The 21,713-nt window shown below is 37.5% G+C and overlaps 1 protein-coding gene across 1 annotated transcript in view; it reads left to right on the top strand.

The window, feature by feature from the left end:
- The first annotated feature begins 8,478 nt into the window (after positions 1 to 8,478).
- LOC139710270 (uncharacterized) overlaps positions 8,479 to 21,713 on the top strand; it is a 94,658-nt gene continuing 81,423 nt past the window's right edge. The window contains exon 1 of the mRNA XM_071622201.1: positions 8,479 to 8,664. Within this exon, the coding sequence (XP_071478302.1) occupies positions 8,549 to 8,664 (116 nt within the window). The 5' untranslated portion in view covers positions 8,479 to 8,548. The remainder of the gene's footprint in view (positions 8,665 to 21,713) is intronic.

Below are 21,713 nucleotides of genomic sequence, written 5' to 3'. Positions count from 1 at the left end.
TCAAGGGAAAGAAGAATGACATTGTGTTTAAAGCTGACCTTTGCAATATACCCTATATTATTTTCTAACTTTCAATATTTTCTCATTCGTAATATCAATTTTCCTTGTCATAATAGGGCCACTTATATAACAATCAACTTAAAGCGTAGCATAATACGAAATGACGTGTATGCCCAAACATCAAAAGATTTGGGAGACAATATTGTGTCTCCTTTTCAACATTATCCCATTCAATGCTTTACTTATATTAAAATAAATTATTGCTTATCATTCTACACAATGTCTCTGGATCCAGAGTAACACATCGTATTTGTCTCAGACATGATTGTGGCTTTTATGAAGACGCAGTGAGTCAGCTATACGCTTATCACTTACAGTATGGGGATACATAATCATGCTTAAAGGTATCCAACGAGACAAAAGCCACGAACACAAAATTAATCCAAGACATGTACGGGACCAAATTATTGCAACGTTTATTTCTCATTCTATGTTTGCTTTTGTCCTCTCGTCTCCATGCCACTCCAATATTATATTTAAAAAGTTTGTTCGCAAAAACCGATAAGTCCATTTTTTAAAGATTTTGAAGTACGGTTTTGTGTCATAAAGTACAAAATAATACCTTTGAAATGATATATTGGTCTTTACGTATTATAAAGGTAAATTTTTGAAGTTATGATCAAAAGAAGTAAAAATGTTCTTATCATTCTTTTCATTTTTCTTGACATTTAATCACAAATATCTCCATTTGGCAAATATTGACTTATCGGTTTTTGCGAACAAACTCTTCATTTTTTAATCTCTGATTAACACATTAAAGGGGCATAGCCCCGGTAGTGTGGATGGCGCTGTTGATGCTACTGCCGATCACCGTTAGCATTGATACGAAGATTGCCGAAATTGAGCTGTCATCAAACGAGTAAAGCGCGTGGGTGTTGCTAAGTAACGTTGCCTTCGTTGTCTTCTCTGCGCATCACGCAGTCTGTAGTAATGCCAGGGTGCGTGCACATGTGCTTCTTATTATGACATCACAAAAAAAAATTTGCTAAAGCTGTCATCGCCCTGAGCCGAATCATGAGCCGAACTGTGATCGGACCACTGACACAGTGGATCGGACTTCTTCGGACTCGGGAAAGTGGGCCAAAGCGTAAGCGCCCAAGAGAAGTCGATAGCATAGGTCTCTATAGGAAACTTGCGCCGTGCGCCCGCGTATGCATTTGACTAAAACACCGGGACGCGTGTTTTTTTTAGACGGCACAGATTGGGGAAACTAAAAATCTATCGGGGACCCTATCCCTAAACCTAATCCTAATCCTAATCCTAATCCTAACCCTAACCATCAAACCCTAACCCTAACCCTAACCCTAACCCTAACCCTAACCCCAACCCTAACCCTAACCCTAACCATAACCATAACCAAAAACCCTAACCCAACGTTTTTCCCATAGGTTTAACACGCGCCATGCCCCAATCTGTGCCGTCTTAAAAAAAAAAAACGCCACCGGGACCATGCACCAGAAAAAATGCTAGTATTAGTCTCCTTAATCTTTGCCTGACATAACAGTCTAAAATAAAATACATTCTGTTGACATATTTCTGTATTACATTTTTTAGATTGATACTTAAAAGCAGTCTCTGTCTATGGCTTAAAAAAACAACACCCGTGTTTGTCTTTTAGTTCTAAAAAAAAAAGAAGCAAACGTTTCGACTATGTAAGCTACGTTTCTATTCTAATCAGTGGTCTGCTTTGTCGGGGAAATAGTTGCTGTTACCAGATGAGGGCGCCCCTTTACATCTGAACTCTGAGCCGTCTGACTCTCGGCACTCTACTTGTCTGCAAAATCTTTGACTATCAGGCTGCAGCTGCAGCTGCTGCTCTACAAAGGGTGCTGTTCTTTATTCCGAAGGTTCGCTATTTCGTTTCGTTAATCCGAAACACACAAATTCCTTATACCTAGAGGTTCGTTAATCCGAAAATGAAAAAGGGTTCGTTAATCCGATCATTTGTGGCGTTATTCCGAAGGTTCGTTATTCTGGAGATTCGTTAATCCGAAAGTGAAATAATTCGGAATAACGAACCTTCGGAATAACGAATCTTCGGACTAAAGAGCCTTCGGAATAACGAACCTTCGGAATAACGAGCTGTAACCCTCTACAAAGGTATGTATGAGGACACAGTTATTTGTGTATTATGTGTGAATGTATCATACGCGTGTATTTATGTGTGTGTGTATGTATGTATGTATGGCTGAATGTATGTGTGTTTTGTATGTATGTAGGGCCTATGTGTTGTCTTTGCCGAGTACACACGGCTCAATACGTGTCTGTAGCTTGTAACACTGTAATTGAGGTTCTTTTCATATGTATACAGTATGAATGAAAAAAAAAATAATGTTTTGTTTTTGGGGTTGTATTTTGAAATTGCTTTACTGTTTACAATGATTTTAGTCTCCTTTTTTCTATCAATTAATGTCGCATTTATATATGATTTAGTATATTAATTTAGACTATATCAACGATATAATATAATATAATGTAATATAATATAATTATAATATGGTCTAATATAATATAATATAATATAATATAATATAATATAATATAATATAATATATTCAATTCATAACTATTACGTCTCATGTGACCCAAGTGTTACAAACTTTGCTTTTCAGTGGGCGATTTTTTTTTCTATTCTAGTAAACCTGTTCTGTTAGTAATTTATTTTCAAAAATGTGCATTGTTACTCTCAGTTTTTAACGTCTTATCTTCATGATACTTTTATAAGTATTTTCTACAAAATGACAGTATGATGATTGTGTAATGGATACTTTGTATTTTGAAGCGGTTTTGCGGGGGAATGGAAATGAAATTTTCAACGTCACTTGGGATTGTACAAGCGCAAGAGGGGGAGAATAAGGAAGAAATAGGGAGAGAATATACCGAGACGGGGGCGGGGAGGGGGGGGGGAGGGGCGTTTACTGTAGATCAATAAAGAGTAACAGGGAGAGCGATAGAGAGGGAGAAATATTACCGTCAACAAGAAAAAGGAGAAAAAGAAAGGAATAGTGTTCAACCATTGTAAAATAATATTATGAAAGAATATATTTACTTTGTTTGTAACCTCCCTCCCCTCCCGGACAACCTACAGTAAATCATCGATGGGTACTATTATGATGAGAGAACATGAATTGATTTAGTGAAGTGCTGCTCCTGCATGAATAGCTTGGACAGTATAATTGAACGGAACTTGACGATAGACCAAAAATGATACCAATTACCATGGGCAGGAGGTAGGAAACTTTTCTTAAGTTCTCTTCTTCATTTACAAGCAAATCGGCTTAATGTTAAAAGTTCATAAAAGTATTACAATAAGTCATATTAGTAATATTGTGATGAGTCGTCATAAGGCCACACAAAGTCGGAAATAACTCCTCTTTTTCTTTTTTTTTCTAGTTCCATTTTTATTTTCAGATTGGTTTATGAATTTCTTATGAATTTGCCAGATGCTAGATATATTTATATATTGGCCTACTTGATTGCAAGGAAAACAGTTAAAAGATCAAACGTTAGAAAAAAAAAATCTTCCTTTTGTAAACTCCCACTTTTGTTTGGTGGTGAGACTAACTTAGCGGTTTTTTTTTTGTCTTTCCTTCTCTCTGCCTCTCTTTTTCACTGCTCCTCTCCTCTCTCCCTCTCCCTCTATTTCTCTCTCTCTCTCTGTCAAACACACACACACACGTTCTTTTATCCCTCTCTCTCAGTCTCTCTCTCTCTTTCTTCTTCTTCTTCTTCTTCTTCTTCTTCTTCTTCTTCTTCTTCTCCTCCTCCTCCTGCTCTCTCTGTCTATATCTGATTTCTTTAAGAGACTAATTAATGTTGTCCCCGACGGTTTAAATTCGACAAAAAAGGTACCTCAAAAAGGGAAACAAGTATACAGAATAAGAAAAAAAAAAAAACCCTGAGAAAGTCGGGAGACCCTGGGTATATGGAGGCCGCTATATAAATGGATAACAGCCCGAATATTGATTTCCTTGCAAATGAGGATTTCACTTTCATAAATTTTTGAGTGACTATTCTCTCCCCTATAGGAGATTCTTTATCTCCTCATTACGCATAATAATAGTACGAAACCCCTTTTGCACCCGCAAGCGATATTTAAAATAAAGTCAGAGCAGGTGCCTTTTATCCACTGGTTGTTCCTTCTCGCCGCCCTCGTTAACTATCTGATGGAATTGGTTGCGTAAAAACTTCAATTTCTCTTTTGTTTTTTATCAAAATGAAATACTAGTTGTCTTTGTTGTTCTTGTTGTTGTTACACACATTTTACTGATAAACGTTCGTAGATATTTAACGGTGGGAGGACTACTTCACTGTGTAACTGCAGACTGAGTAATATAGCAGAAGAACAACGAGATTGTGTTAAAGGCCGAGAGGATAGTATAAAAAAATTAAAGGTAAGTTTGGGCAACGTTATTACATATCTTACAAGCCATAAAATGATCTGTTAAGGTGATACATTGATGTACTGGGGGCCAATGGAGGTACAACCTGGGCATTATGGTCAGATCTTTTTGTAAGGGTCATAAGCCCATTTCCTCATAGCAGTTGCGTTCTAAATTCTTCCAAATGGTGCTGTAATTGAAAAAAGAAGAAGTCCAGCTTAATCAAGATGAAATAGCATAAATGCATGATTCAGACGTCCATTGGAAGACTGATCGACTAATTTTCCCGATTTTACAAACACCCCAAGCAGCTGCTGCAACTGCTTGAGCGTTTGTAAAATCGGGTAAATTACTCGATCAGTCTTCAGCAGACGTGATATTGCTGTTCAAAAGTCAGATGCTTACCCAGAATCAGTGACGGACTGAGAGGTGATACTACATGTATTATAGGAGAGAATAACCTAACCTGAACTGTGATTACTGTAGATTTGTGAAATTTCTAACAGAGACACTTTGATATCTGGTAGTCTATGGCAGGACCATTGCTTAGTGTCAAGTGACATTAATTCTTCTCTAAACTACAGACCCAGCCTGGTAATGACATCACACTCGCATCGGACTGTATTTTTTGACAGAGTCACCTAGGTATACGGGGGAAAAAGAATGAACTGAATGATGAACTAATAACAGAATCTTGAAAATAATCCGTCTTTCTACAGGTAACCAATGTAAGGAACGGAGAACTAGTGATATGGAATCAAACTTATTAATAAAAGTTAACAACCGGGCAGCAGAAATTTGTAACCGTTAAAGTTTTGTGAGATATCTTTTTTTTTCGAAGATTACACAACAACAAATTCGAAAAATCCAACCGAGAAGAAATCAAAGCATGAATAAGTATCTCAGCTGCAGATTAAGACAAATATTTCCTCATGAAAGTTGTGGTTATTACGCAGCTGATATCTAACATTCCGCTGGATTTGAGTTACGTGACGTCGAAAGGACATTTTCTGATCAAATGTAACACCTAAATTACGATCTGTTTTGGACGGAGTAACAAGTGCTACCGTTGTTGACATGACATGATTGGTAATCGACTTTACTTATTATGCTTTGAACCCAATAAGAAAAACTCTGATTTATCATCATTCAGTTCAAGGCCATTGCATGTGTAAGCAAGATTTTCAGGTCTTTTAAACATGCTTCAAGTTTTCTAATGGTGGATGACAAAGAAGACAAAGGAGATATGCTTTAAAGACAAATCAAGTTGTATGTCGTCTGCATAACAATGATATCCACTACAATGCTTGCAAAATACTTTACTGATATAGGCTGCATATACAGAGAAGAAAGCAGCGGGCCATTAACAGAACCCTGAGGTACAGCAAACTTTGTGACGGAATCAACTCTGACATAATCGTTCACAAAGGTATGACATAAACCAATCAAGGACGGTTTCTTTGATGCCCAAATATCTCAACCTTTGAATCAGAGTGGCATGATTGGCTGTGTCAAAAGTTGAGCTCATATAATTATCAAGCATGATAAGAGGAGCGATGTTAATTTACACTATCTAATTCTCTGAACACATTATCTGTTAAGTTGACTAACAGTGTTTCTACACTATGACCAGGCTTGTGAGCAGATTGAAATGAATCAAACAATTCATTATCTTGCAGATAAAAATGTTGTCAATAGCAACTTATCTCAAGCAATTTACTCAAATAGGATAAATTTGAAATTAGGCGATAATTTTGGATGGACATGATGGATAACTGCTTTTCTACACACCTGTGTAACTACACTTAATCTCAAGCTGGTATCGATTCTTTTTTTTTATTATAACAAATCAAAATCATTTTCAACATTTACAACAATAATTGAATGATTACAAACCATACAAAGACAAAATGGTTACACAAAATTTATAGGTACATCAGCAAAAAATTGCGTTAATACCCTCCATTAACATACCCCGTATAACGGTTGGTAATTCTGTTGGGATTGGATCAAGTTCAAGTTATACGGTATAGTGGAATACTTGAGGTAAACGAACAAGGTCGGTCCCTGAATCATGCTGCAAATTTTTTTTTTTTAATACCGACAAGATGAATACGAATGGAATCAAGAGATCACTAAAGAGGTATGAGAGATGGAGGAGGCGGGGGGGGGGGGGGGGGTTGGTGAAGATGTGCCCTGAAATGTTTTTCACAGCTGTTTTCCCTCTGTACAAAATTGATGAGGAATCGTTTCGACCGTCCTTTCCTGCAAGTTGATATTTTCTGTAGTCTTCGTTCAAAGAAACAGTAGTGTATGAATTATTCCAATATAGAAATGGATGCATGCATTCTTAATATATACATAAAACCCATTATTCGTCGGTATACCCTGGATTATCACGTCCGTCACCTTCCTTTAGTTAAATTAAAAAAAAAAAAATGTTACAAGGCATATGTTCAGAGGCCGTTGTCCATGTCAAGCGTTTTGCTTATTGATAACGGTCTCCTCCACCTGTACACTTAAAGAGCTGTAATGATATTCATGTATTATTTCTCATGAATATATATTAGTAATGCGAAATTTTGTTTATATTTTCATGACCTGTGAACAATAATTATGTTCGATACTGTTATACTTGTATTCTGTTATGTACAAGTGGAGAAATAAAACTTTGATACTGAAACTGCACTGCAAAAAGTCCGGTGTTAAATATGAAACACCGAGCTGGTGTTAAATTTTCGGTGCTCATTCATGGTGTCAGATTAACCCCTCCGGGTGTCATTTCAAAATTTAATTTTTTTTTCTGAATAGTTTCTTTAGAACAGTTTAAACACATTTACACCACAGTAACACCAGTTGGTGTGGTCCCCTATTGAAGCTAGACGGGTGTTATACCATTGAAATTAACACCACCAATATCAAATTAACACCATGCGATGTCATTACTGAATTAACTCTAGCGCAGTGTCAAAAATATCACCAGCCACAGTGTCAAATTAACACCATGAAGTGCCAGGCGAACACTTTTTAACACCGTCACAATACATTTTCAACACCTGTTGCTGTGGTCCTCTATTGAAGTTTGATCGGTGTTAGATTTAACACCCATGGTGTTAAATCTAACACCGATGCTTTTACAGCGTGAAACTGAAACTGAAACAATCATTCAAGCCACGTTGTGTGGTTCCTCTCAAATTAAACCTCCACCCAGGTAAAAAAAAGTACAAAAACACAAACAGACAATACTTAAGTAGTTGGCTTTTAATAAGGATCGGAGCAGCGAGCAAACCGTAAAATGATCACACACACACACACACACACACACACTGAGTACTCTTGCTCCGAATGCTACAAGATAAAAGGTGACTATTAGATTAAAATTTCCAATCGGCAGGCGTCTGTTTATTTCGCAACTGGCAATGCGACCACGTACGACCAAGATACAAAACTATATAACAGTGTCAAATAGTGAAGACAGTTGCAAAAAGATAGAGGGAGAGGAGGGATGGGACGATGGAAGGAGAGATAGAGTAAGTGAGAGAGCTGAGAGGGGGGGGGGGAGAAAGATGAATGCTATCAAAATAGGTATCAGCCGATTGTTCGCCCATCTGAAAGAGCGAGTGTGCACACGATTGCCCTCTCACGTGGACTATACAGTATTCTGTGTATCGTACTTACAGCACACTGCGTGCGCAAATGTATTCATTAATTCTACACGCTGTGCTACAGTAGTACGTTCATATCTGCGGTAGAAGAGAGTGCGTCATATAACACGCAATACTTCTTATGCGGTGCACGGGTGTGAAAGTTTCTTGTGACTTTCTCTACGGCGAACCTTAATTCTATGCTACCTGTCTGGCTCCCCAATTTTTTTCCTCACGTGTTCTTGAGCCCACTAGACATTCTGCGTGCCACTGTCCTGAGTGAATAAGTTTTACGGTCCAGTAACGTAACCGGAAATCATACTTTACAGAGATCAGATTCGCGGCTTCAATCTGCGAGCAGCTGCTGCAGTAGACGCTTTCGAGTACCGGTAGTAGCGGGCCCAAGGCGGCTGAAGCAACGAGGCGGGGGAACTATTTCAAGATCCGTCGGTGCGGTTTAGGATGGATTGTGCGGTGTTCGAGCACTCACCCAGCATGGATGAACTACAGCCACCTGACGGGCACCTAGAATGGGACCAACTGCTGGAGGAGATTGGCGGTACGGCCTTACTAGCCGGGTAAGTCTCGCTGTGTATGTGGTGCTGTGACTGTACATCACTAAGGCGATAAGTTGGCTTTGATTTCACCGCAGGAGATACTTCACAACTACGATGTTCATCTATTAGTGCTTTATTTTTTATTATCACTATTTTTTGTTCTACGGCGACAGCATTATGGATATTCAAAATGAAGAACGACTTGGATAAACAATCAGACAGTCTTTGATATCTTCGTGTTCATACGATTTTCTATCAATGAAGGGTGTACGCAATATGGCAAAATCCTCATCGAGTTAAAAAAATATATACCATTAAATTTAATGCACTCAGGTATCAAAGTTAATGTCAAGACCTTGACTTACTAATACAATTTTCCTTCTTTAGTTGTTTTAGCCCGCTAGATATTTTATGATAAGAATGATAAAAAAGCAGAAACTTCGACAACGCTGTATGTTTTTGTCGTTGTCTTCACTAAAATCTTCCCAGCGAACAACCAGGGAATGTTTGCTGAGTGTTCCTTTAAGTGACATGTCTGCAGCATTAATGCTGCATGAATGGACCCGACGTTACTGCATATACAATCGCTCCTGGCGAGCACGCGAATGTATAAAAGAATCTCCATAGTGATCGCTGCCTTGTGCAAATAGGAGAATGACGGAAATGTGCACAACATCTCTCTACCAGATGTCGATGGTATGAGATAATATTTCAAGGAGAGAGAGAGAGAGAGAGAGAAGAGAGGTATATACAGGTATTATTCTTCTGCGAGGGATATATATAGAAAGAGAGAGCTGGCATAGAGAAGAAAAGACAGGTATTCAATGCAAACCGATTACTATCGAAGAAAGGTAGAGGGAGAAAAAGAGAGAGAGAGAGAGAGAAGGAGAAAGAGAGAGAGAGATGGAAGAGAGGTAAAAACAATATACCGGTATATCATTTTTCTACGAGAGAAATATATAGAAAGAGAGAGCTGACATAAAGCGTAAGAGACAGGTATTTAATGCAAACCAATAGCTACCAGAGAGAAATAGAGGAAGAAAGAGAAAAATACAGAGAGATAGAGAGAGAGAGAGAGAGAGAGAGAGAGGGAGGGAGACAGACAGAGGCAGGCAGACAGACAGACAAACATTAGAAGAGATCAGAACTGAGATACCGAGATTGAGGAAAAAATACAATGCTATTGAGAGATTGGGAGAGAGAGAGAGAGAGAGAGAGAGAGAGAGATAAATAGAGTAAACACTATAATACTGAAGGTATATAATGATGATTGACATAACAGTATACGTATTTTCATAATAGACATAAAATATAGATTTAAAAGACAAGTAAGAAGCCGCACTGCAACCTTAACGTGGTGAAATAGAGACTGTATACTCGACACAGTGTCATTCTGCGCATCTTCGGGTTCTTAAATACGATGTTGGAATACAAGACGAACTTGATTTAAATCAGCGATTCCTTAGAGCATATTGCTACTTATAAGAATACAAGTAAACCTTGCCTGATCACCGATATACAGCAGTCGTCATGAAATCTCTCACTTGTCGCAATTGTTCCTTATAGGTTTCTTAGAATCAAATCAAAGCTCTGTACAATTATCTTGAAAAAGATTGTTGTCATAATAATATTCAATGAATTTAAGGATAATTATTATAATGATAAAAATAAGCTCGCTTCGGAACATCCGTAATAAGAGCCTAATGAAATATGTATTGTATTGTTATTATTATTAGTAATCATGATATCATATACTTCTGTAACACACACACACACACACACAATCCATTAAAGAGGTGCTCATGGCGCTTTTAGGTTTGATAGTCAAGAATAGAAAGAAGAAAAAAAAAAGAATGAAAGAAGAGAAGAGATAATACATAATTATGTCAGATGAATGACATTGAAACCTGGTATACCTTCAAACCAGGCTGGACTCTTTCAAGCCGATTTAAATTTGACGTTACTCTAGATACGTGAAACACAGTGCGAGAACAAATTTGAAGAGAGTAAATGGTCGGAGGACTGAGAGAGAATGATTAGATGGTGAGTGTGTGCGAGTGTGTGTGTCCAGGCGGATGTATGTGGGTTGTGTATAAGTGCGGGAGTGTGCATGTCCACGTGATTTCGTATCATGTACACTGCATTAACAACAGAATTGTAAATGACTCTTTTTTATGTTTGAGTGACTGCTAAATCACAGATTATAGTTGATTTCGGTCGTATAATGAAAATAACATATATATTCCTGATCTCGGGAAGTATAAAAAGGAAGTCATTATGGTGGATTATTGTATTTTGATTATTCTTTTTTTTTTACCGTAGTTGTCCACCTAGAATAGAAAGATGAAAAAAATCATGATAATTTTATGGATAATCTTATCATGGCATGGAAATATCGAAAATATCCCGTTCAAACACAGAAAAATAAGTCCGTCATTAATGCCGGAAAAAAAAAATCGACACGTGGAATCGACACGTGGAACTTGATTTTAAATTATCGGGATCGGGAACAACTTGCTGATATCACTACTTTCTTTTAATAGATCGCTTTCAAAACAACGACCAACACGCATGATTTATAATGCATGTGGCTGTGTGTGTGTGTGTGTGTGTGTGTGTGTGTGTGTGTGTGTGCGCGTGTGTGTGTGTGTGTGTATGTGTGTTTGTGTGTGTGTGTGGGCGCGCGCGCGCGATGCTTCAACCCGTTAAGGACGGACTGATTTTGCTACATCACGCATTTCCCATAGACATTTGCCCGAATATAGTGGGGACAAATGAACATGAAAGAGACTAAGTTACTGAAATATTTGATCAATAGTCGTCATAGCTCGTTTGATGCTTCAGACCAGGTCCTTGAGTGGAATAAGAGGAGATATTGATATTACACACACCGACTAATATACAAAACTATATTGGTATACGACTAAGTAAATCAAAGGAAAATGAACAGGGAGGGAGCAGAGTAAATAACTAATTAATGAAAGAAGCCAGAGGCTAATTACACGCAATGTTGAATGTACGAATGGCAAGAACGATATAGATGCACCAGATTTTGATTACAACGGGTGCCAGTCAAAATACCAAGGGTAGCCTTTGTCGCATTCAAAATGCCTCAAGTCCTTGAAACTGCAACAAAGGAACCTACAAAGGTTAATTATCAGTTTCATTTGTAGGGTACGTCAATTTCGGTTGATATCAAATATGCGCTGACGGGTATTGAGATTCTTGATCAATTATCTTGCAACCTGGAATGGATGCCAGGTCTTGAATTAATACAATTTACATCGGACACATCGGCATTTCCATAATACTCCCCCGTAAAAGAAGAAGAAGAAAAAGTAATACAAAAATGCCTGTAGCTGCTTATAATACCGCAAGACGATATTCAGCGCAATATTGAAAAGAAGAATTTTTCATCCATTTCAAGGTTTACAAAATGAAATGAAATTCTGAGAATGGAAGTGTGTCGGGTTTTTTTTTTGGGGGGGGGGGGGGGGAAGAGGAAGATTACTGGAAGGTAGTTTTGAGTACGTGTTCGTTCCTGCTGTACTGATTTAAACATAATGCAATCGAAATTGTTAGCACAATGATGTTATACAGGAGGATTACAATATTATCAGCCGTTTAAAGTACAATGACCGTATGGTGGTTCGGGTCGTGACATTCTCGTATAAAGATTACTCTGACCCTTCCTTTACCCTCCCCCTCCCCCCTTCTACTGAGGGTTCCGGAAATGAAGCCTGCTGCATTCAGCTGGAGAGAGGCATTGTTGGGCTGAAATTATGCGTCAAGGTGCTCTCAGAAATGGCGTTTTTCTCTACTCCTTCCAACCTGTTGCAACTTACTTCTTTGAATAGCCATACTCTTCCTCCATCTGATTTGAAATTGGCATTTCTTACTATCATATCATTCTCATTATCATCATCACTTTTGATGTTATCTGTATGAGAATTGTCGCATTATCATTATGATAATATGCTATTATTATTGTTATGTCTAAAAGTATATGTATCTCATCGTGGTTTTTTAAAGAAACTTTATAGAAATATAAATGTGTATATCATAGATACGAGATAAAAATACCGTAAGATTATATCAGTGTTACGTATATAAAATGTGTATAATATATCATCGCTGCAAATCCCATCAAAACTCCGCAAGTCTGCTTTGTATTTTAGATATAGGGGAGCTGATTTGGTGTAAATGTTTAATAATTATATATTGTTCCCTTAGAATAATAATGTAAGTACACACAGTAATATTCAGTATTGTTGAAAAAAAAATGATTATCCTCCTGTTTCATTGAACTATGAACAACTCCAGATACCGCATTATCATTAGATATAGACAGAGAGAGAAAAGACTAAGAAGGAGGCAGAGAGAGAAATAGATGGAGACAAAGAAAGAGAGGGAGAGAGGGGGAGAGATGATTTTATCGTACTGGGAAAAGGAGGGAGAGAGAGAGAGAGGGGTGGGGGGGGGGAGAGAGAGAGAGAAAGACGCAGTGCTTATATGCATTGTACTGGAATTTTTCTTGATGTTTTGTAGACGCCTCTCTTGTTCAATGTTGTCTCCGTCAAATGCCATTTTAGAAACCTACAGGATATAACAAAATGGAGAAGGAAAAAGAATACCACCCATACAGCTGTAATGTCTTATTACGGCATTTGCACTGACAACTTCACGAATGTAAGGATACTTGTAATATCATTAGCAAGTCGTCTTCACGCACAGAGTTTGTTCCGCCTCCCTTAATCTATTTCTGTGATTCTAATGGCGTCAGGGGTTTTGATGACCGGCGTTTGAACGTCAACTTTTTTTCTCCCAGCTGTTATTATTGGGTGATGGTTTTTAGATGAGCTTGGGGCACGGAAACGTGCCGAGATTGAACTGTGTGTCCCCCTAATGAATACATGCTAAACACGAGCGAAGGAGATAGGTGATTAATTAACGTCGTCCCGGAACGAATGAGCCTTACGTGTGTGCGCAGATAATGAGCGAAGGGGAAAATAGAGCGAGACAGGATGTTGAGAGATCGGGGAAAGAATAAAAAGAGGGAACGAAGGAAAATATCGGTAGGGAGGGATAGGAAAGGAGGAAAGGGGGAAGATTGGGGCGTACAGAAATAATGACAACGAAGATGTAATAAATTCAGTTTTTATTGCAATAACTGATGAAGAAACTTCATGGCAATATATATCTATATTACCAATGCATAATCATGAAAAGACAATTAAACAACATGGTAACACAATGTTGGATGTATTGGTCCAACAATAGTGACCCCACATAATAGATCGGATAACTTCAAGAGGTTTGTGGTGAAGAACATAAAGACCGAGTCAGCAATTCATTCCCTGTGAATCTGAAAACAACAACAGAAACAAAATATTTTAAGAAGACAATGGACATTGACAAGAGAAAGAAATAGCCCTACTTTCTTAAACACAAACTGAATTTGATAAGCTTGTTCTAATATATCAACGTTCCTGTACCTAGGTAAGTCTGTAATAATGCCTTTCATCACATTTAAAGAAGATTGATTCAATCATTCCATACTCTTTACTGAAAAAAAAAAGAAACTGACATAGATGATTTGACAAGATGTTTATAACAAGGCTATACTTAGACGTATGTATATTGTACGCATAAATACAGACAGTAAAAAAAAGAAGAGGAAGAAGAAGAGGAAGAAGAAGAAGAGAGAGAGAGTGAGAAAAAGGTAGAGTAGAGGTAGAGTGCTGTTACATTGAGTATCTCGGAAACTTGCACATAATGGAAATAAACCGAAAAGTTAAGAAATATACTAGAGATAGACGAACAGAAGAAAGAGGAGAGAGAGAGAGAGAGAGACAGAGAGAGAGAGAGACAGAGAGAGAGAGAGAGAGAGAGAGAGGCAGAGAAAATGTATCGTGCTTTCAATAACTAGATGAGTGGTTTTCTTTAGTTCATTACATACATAACCCCGTATAATATTTAGTCGCAGTATTAGTAGGCCTAATAGCAGAAGTAGAAGTAGCATCAGTAGTAGTACTAGAAGTAGTAGTAGTAGTAGAAGTAGTAGAAGTAGTAAAAGTAGTAGTTGTAGTAGTATTAGCAGTATAGTATGAGGAGTAGCAACATAAAATAGTATTAGTATTCGAGTACAGACTAGTACTGATAAGCAAAGATTGATAAACGGTATTAGCTAATGGTTATTGTATGCCGCAGCATGCAGCTTTTGGCGTAGCAATCCATACTGTCGTCTTTACGCTCTGCTCGAACATTTTGTAACATATCACCATAGCAGAGAACACGTCACTCTCTGTATAATGCAAATCTTCAAATCTCATCGGGTAAGGCTTCCCGCATGCTTTTGAAGTCTCCACGTCGTTCTTAAGACTGCTGCAAAACGAGCGGCACAAACAATCCAATGAGACGTTTGCATCCCTCCCGTAGTAATTATGTGCAGTGTGTTAATTAGGCTGGGTATACTAAGCGGAGCTTGTCTCTCAAGCTTGTCCTATGGCGGCGTCTGCGCAATCAGCTATAGATGTACAGAGAACGGATTCACTGTGCTACAGCTTGGGGGTAGATTACAGCAGTGGTTTTTGTCGTCAATGTCAAGATAGATTATATCACTCCACTTCTCCATCCCTATCTCTCCCTCCCTCCCCATCTCTTCTTAACTATTCAGACAAGAATACCCCCTTTTAGGCACACACACACAAACACACACACACACACACACACACACACACACACACACACACACACACACACACATACCACTCTATTATTATACAGAAACATACTATGATACTCATGTACGCAAACACACACGGTCTAACACACCTAAACATATTCTCCCTCACTTGTGCCCAATTTTTCTCTTTATTCGACTCTAACTGCTTTAAACGATACTAATTTCCTAAAACTATAAAAATGTTTATTAAGTTTAAACACAGATAATCGTCCGAACCAGGTTAATGATAATTTGTGGGGTTTTTTCAGATCCTGATTATAACCTGTCTTGTAATATTTGTAAATTATGATTTTTCTAAATGGTTGAATTCATCTATAGTTGATAGGATATATTGGATGTTCTTTGACATTTTTTCTCTTCTTTGGGGGTTTCATCTTTTTTTTTGTTCTTTACCAGATCAGTTCTTTTGTGGGTAACTACAGTCAAATGAACTTTTATTTTCTAGCTCCCTACAAAGTGATGGTACAGTATTGGTTGAGATGAGAATTGAGCTTTTAACTTTTTACGAGATGATAAGAAACCACTTATGAAATTGTACAGAGTATACTATTCTAAGAGGAAAAACCCTCTTAGAATCATGGTCTTTCATATCTCATCTTCAAGAAGTTTCTCATTATCTCACAAAAAAAGTGGAAACCCAAAGCATCATCTCAACCAAAACTATACCATGTTTTAAAAAAAAATGTTATAATGATTATTAGTTATAATCTTATGCATGTCTCGGTGTCTTTTCAGTTGAATCTGCATCGACTCCTTTATGCACATATTGTCTCCATTTCTCGATAAATGGGCATATTTTCCCCAGCGCTTGCAGCGATTCTCATCTGATGGGATCTGTTTCGAGAATACATCAAACCTTGACCGAGATTTGATCCGAAGAAAACAGCCATAAGCATACCGAATGCGATAGTATGCTTTCAGAGAGATTCAAAACAGTCTTATGGCCTTCATTTTGTGTTCTTTCCTTACGCGTATTGGCCATCTTCATGTTATTTCAGTTATATCATTTCCGATAAAAATATAATCGTAGTACAATTCGTGGTATGACATTTGCAAACACATTCGTCGCTGTTGGGATACTCCCCTAAACTGCTTGCGTGGCTGATTGAAGTCATTACCCAAGTATTTATTTGTTTCTATCATATAATTTTTGACGTCCATTTCTTCTCTATTTCTTATACCTATATTCATAACAATCACTTTACACGAATGCTGCATTAAATGTAATTGTTACCTGAACTGGACTCTTAAACATGAATTATAAACAATATTATGTTCAAAACGTAATAATGTAATCTGACGTAGGCAGAAAAAATAATCATATGAAAATCACAATTTATCTTAAGCGATTGTAATCCAAATCACAGGACAGATATAAGTATATGACAAATATCATAAATCAATATTGAGAGGTAAGAAGAGAGAGAGAGAGAGAGAGAGAGAGAGAGAGAGATGAAGATAGAGAGAGAGAGAGAGAGAGAGAGATGAAGATAGAGAGAGAGAGAGAGAGATAAAGAGGGAGAGAGATAGAGATAAAGATAGCGAGAGAGGTGTTATAAAGTTAGAGATATAGAGAGATAGAGATAAAAATAGAAAGAAATAAAGATAATAGAAAGATAGAGATGGGCAGATAGAGGACGGGGTGAAGAAGTGACATTGAGGATGAAACAAAAAACATAAGAAAATAGAAAAAGGGCAATGAAATTGCTATCTTTTTCTCGTTATCTGTCGTGACGCTTGTCATTCGCCACTTGGTCAATTCTTGAAACACTTGGTATAACTCTTCAGGAGCGATTTATTACTGCGTGGGCGAATGAAGCACAATCAAGTTTAACTCGTCTGAAAAGGAATGACTAAATGGCTAAGTGGATCTGACAGGTACACGTTCGTCTTGTTTTTCAAGGTGAAATGCCTGGGGGCTTTGTCCTTCACATTTTACTGCTCGAGAAAATGACAGCTCTTTGAGATGCACTGCGGCGCTTCTTAGATTTGGGGCGTGTCTTTGGACATGTTGCATCCAATACCAGTCGTGCATGTTATCACTATGTGAAGGTGCATTGTATGCAAAATACGTTTTTGCGTGACTGCCTCATTAATGTCCTTGTGCTAGAACTCGCTGCAGAATATATTTTTTATAACGCTGTTTCTTCTCCAATTTAGAGTCTCTGAATTTTTCCCCCCGCGTGTAGGTGTAGTCTAATTCACAAAAGAAAAACTTAACACTGGATCTGTATTGTTTGCACATGTTTAAACACACCCATTGCTTTTGTCTGTTGTTAACACACTATATAGTCTTCACACTTCACACAGAGCGGAGGCGAGGCTTGCGGAACAGATAGAAACAAAAATAGTTGCAGTTTGTTCTATTTTAAAGTATGATACACCAGTCCAGACCTGTTGTAATACGTTGCCTGCGTATTTCGTTACGACAGGACGCCGTGCATGCACAGCCCTATCCATATTGGAGAGGAACACGAGGACTACAGATGCTTGAAAATGACACATGATTGTTTTTCCGACTGTTGCCTGGAAAGGAAATAAAGCAAAAACAAACAAACAAACAAACAAACAAACAAACAAACAAACAAACAAACAAACAAACAAACAAACACAAAAACGTGTAACATCTTGCTATTCGACAATGCTATTACTGCTAACAGCACGTACTGTAACTCGAGATTTGCGCCCCTGGTTGAATCCACGGAGCTTATCTGTGGTTGCCATGGGAACTGCTGAAGACGGTGCACTGCGAGGAATTAATGTGTGAGCCACGTTTCCCGTCTTATATGCGTGAAGAGCCCACTCTGATTTTTTTTTCTCTCTCTTTTGGATGCATAATACTGCGTAGTATGCATAGGTATGGTTTGTACGCGCCGTTTGCCCGCCTCAGGCATTCGCTTGCCGATTTGAAAATGAGCATGGCAGCCAAAAATGCTTATAGGTATAGTGCTTATAACAAATACAAATACAAATACACACGCGAGCTTGCGCACACTTTTTTTTTAAAATTAAGAGAGTTCTATTAGCATGGATTTTTTGCGCCTTTGTGTTGTTAATACTTTTCTAAATCTGGCTCGGTCTCAGTGATTAACTTTCGACGACAAAATGCATATTGCTCTATGTAGATACTCATTCCTATCATCATCTTGATCATCACAGGGATAGTTATAACTGTACATGGATGATAATAACTTTCTGCTCCATTGAACATGATGATTGGACGATGTGAACCACTACCTGCATCATTAATATCCATCCATTATGGATGGGGCGAATGACCGCGGTGCTTAAAACAAAAAACCAAACAAACAAACAAACAAACAAACAAACAAACAAACAAACAAACAAACAAACAAACAAACAAACAAACAAACACACTACAATATTATATACCTTATAGTAAAAAGTGTTTAAACGAACTTCGTAAGGAGTGGACTACAAAGAACGTTTTACATGACTACATATTCCTGTGCCTATTAAGAACGTGCCTCACGTGGTACGACGCGAGTGAATATCATTGTATCGAAACTGCATACTGCAGAAAGTGGTAGCTACAGCTTTTCGACAGACCGCTTGTAATGTCTTCGCGTTGCAATAATCAATACACATTTATCGCGAAGAGCTGAACGCTTTCCAGGTATTCAGCAACATTTGAGAGTGAAAAATCAAAGCCATTAGCATGAAGCCACCGGAAACAGCGCGAGATAAATGAGAGATGGACAGAGAGAGAGAGAGAGAGAGAGAGAGAGAGAGAGAGAGAGAGGAGAGAGAGAGATAAGGAGAGGGGGGGGGAGGGGGGGGGGGGTGCAGTGGTAACGGTTACAGTATAGTGGGAGGCCTGAACAGGGATTCGGAGTGAGCGATGTTGAGGCATAGATCTATAGAAGAAGACAGGGTTATAAACGTGATGAGCCTGTACGCAAAGTCCGTTCCTCGCATCTTGTAAGGCAACAATGGTCATCACACGGGGCAAACCAGTGCCATAAACATGTATGATTGTGGTCGCACATTATTGCTAACTCCTTCAGAGTTCCCAACTCTCTGTAAAGAAGGCCCTGTCATTATCATTACTTCAGGTATCCAATTACACAAATTGGCACGGGACTAGCGAGAGCAGTTTAGGCAAAACAGCTATGCAAGAACGAAATGCAACTAGCGGGATTTGAACCTAGAACCCAGAGTCTTACTTTATAATACAGCACCATAAAGAATGGGTGGCAAATTCATACATGCCACATCGTTGAAACAGTGACTACAGAAAAAGGTTTTCACGGGTGAATATAGCATACTTCCGTTGCAACACGTGATACGCAAATGTGCCAGTCTTCATCTTGCATTAACAATACTCTTATTTTAAATTTCAAAATGCCTAATTCCGATTTGATAAGGAGAAGAAGAAGAAGAAGAAGAAGAAGAAGATGAAGAAGAAGAAGAAGTAGTAGTAGTAGTAGTAGAAGAAGAAGAAGAAGAAGAAGAAGAAGAAGTAGTAGTAGTAGTAGTTGTAGAAGAAGAAGAAGAAGAAGAAGAAGAAGAAGAAGAAGAAGAAGAAGAACATCAACAACAACAAGAAAAAGAAAAAAGAAGAACAAAAAAAACGAAAACAAGAAGCAAAAGGACTGAGATACGAAGAAGAAGCAGAAAAGAAAAAAAACGGTCGCCTTTTACAGCTGGTCATTCACACCAGCATAGACGCTCGAGTTTCTATATCCGTATTTATCCGCGCGTGACATCCTCACCCAAGCCATATTGGAGCCACTATCCGTGAGCTGTTGTCCAAAGGATGTCTTATCCACGTGCACGATACGTTGGCTTCCCGACGGGACCCAACGGGGCAGGACGTGCAACTACGACCAAATATTGAAATTCTGTGTCTCCCTTTAGATAGATAGACATATAGATATGTAGGTAGATTATATAGATAGGTAGATAGATAGATAGTTAGATAGATATAAGGTAAATAGATAGGTAGATAAATAGATAGATTAAGGGTAGACAATTATATGGATATAAGATATATAGATAGATGGATAGATAGATAGATAGATAGATAGATAGATAGATAGATAGATAGATAGATTGATTGATTGATTACTAGATAGATAGATATTACCTATCTATCTACATAATAGAGATATAGATAGATAGGTAGATATAGATAAATAGATAGGATAGATAGATATTTGATATATAGATAGATAGATAGATAGATATGTAGATAGATAGAAAGATAGATAGATAGATAGATAGATAGATAGATAGATAGATATAAGGTAAGTAGATTGATAGATAATGGAAGGATGTTATAACATCAACAGCCAACATAGAAAGTCATGTCGGTGTAGGTGAAAACTTTCAATTCAAATTTATTTCATATTTCCACTTTCTCAATAATGAGATCACAAAATGATTGACAATAAAACAATAATACAAAATATACAATCATGTCTTCTGACTGAAGAAGAATAAAAAAAAAACATATTTGACACAAATGTGTATGGTCATATCATATGAAGATGTCACAAGTAAATATCAGAAATATGATGGGGCCTACATAAAAGCTATAACGCTTGTAAAACTGTAGGTTCCCAAATTCATAGGCATATAATTATACGGAGAACGGATATGTTTGTTTTGACCAACTAAAATTATACCAGTACAAAAATCGATATAAGGAATAAACTAATGAACCACATGGATATCGCACTAACCAGATTGTATACGGATCTCGCCGTGTTTGAAAAAGAATGCTATAAAGAATATTTGATGTTTCGGTACCATTAAATAACTTGGTGCTGCGAACAAAGACAAAAACCTGGGAGTATAAAAAAAAAAAAAACTTGGTAGTGTGTATCCACTAAGAAAAAGCAGTTTTAATTTGCGTTTGAAGGTGAATAAAGATAAGGAAGAAGTAATATTTTGAGGGAGGTCTTTCCAATATCTTGGTCCAGTAAATATAATTGTTTTCTTTGCAAAAATAGTGCAAATAGAAAATATAAAACATTATAATATTATAAATAGAAAATACAAAACAAATAGAAAACATTCATCTCTGCTAATAAAAAAGAATATTAATAAGAAAATCAGTTTTAAAATTGCATTGCAGGATAAGAAAAAGAACGACGCGTTTACAAAAGGCTTATATACATCTTTTGAAATAAATAAAATCCTAAGACTGGAGCAGAAGTAGAAACGCATTGCAATAAATGAAAGAGATATAGAAAAACAAATACATAGAGTCAACCCTCAGGAGTCACGCTTACGCTCGGATTCTATATATCTATATAATGATATATATAAAAAGAAAGAGTCTCAAGTACGCCATGGA

This window comes from Diadema antillarum, unplaced genomic scaffold, assembly GCF_040938485.1.
Source record: "Diadema antillarum isolate AM-2024a unplaced genomic scaffold, OU_Dant_1.0 seq00001517_RagTag, whole genome shotgun sequence".
In the NCBI taxonomy this organism is placed as follows: domain Eukaryota; kingdom Metazoa; phylum Echinodermata; class Echinoidea; order Diadematoida; family Diadematidae; genus Diadema; species Diadema antillarum.
The sequence above is the reverse complement of the archived record's forward strand: the minus strand, read 5'-3'. Positions and strand labels throughout refer to the sequence as shown.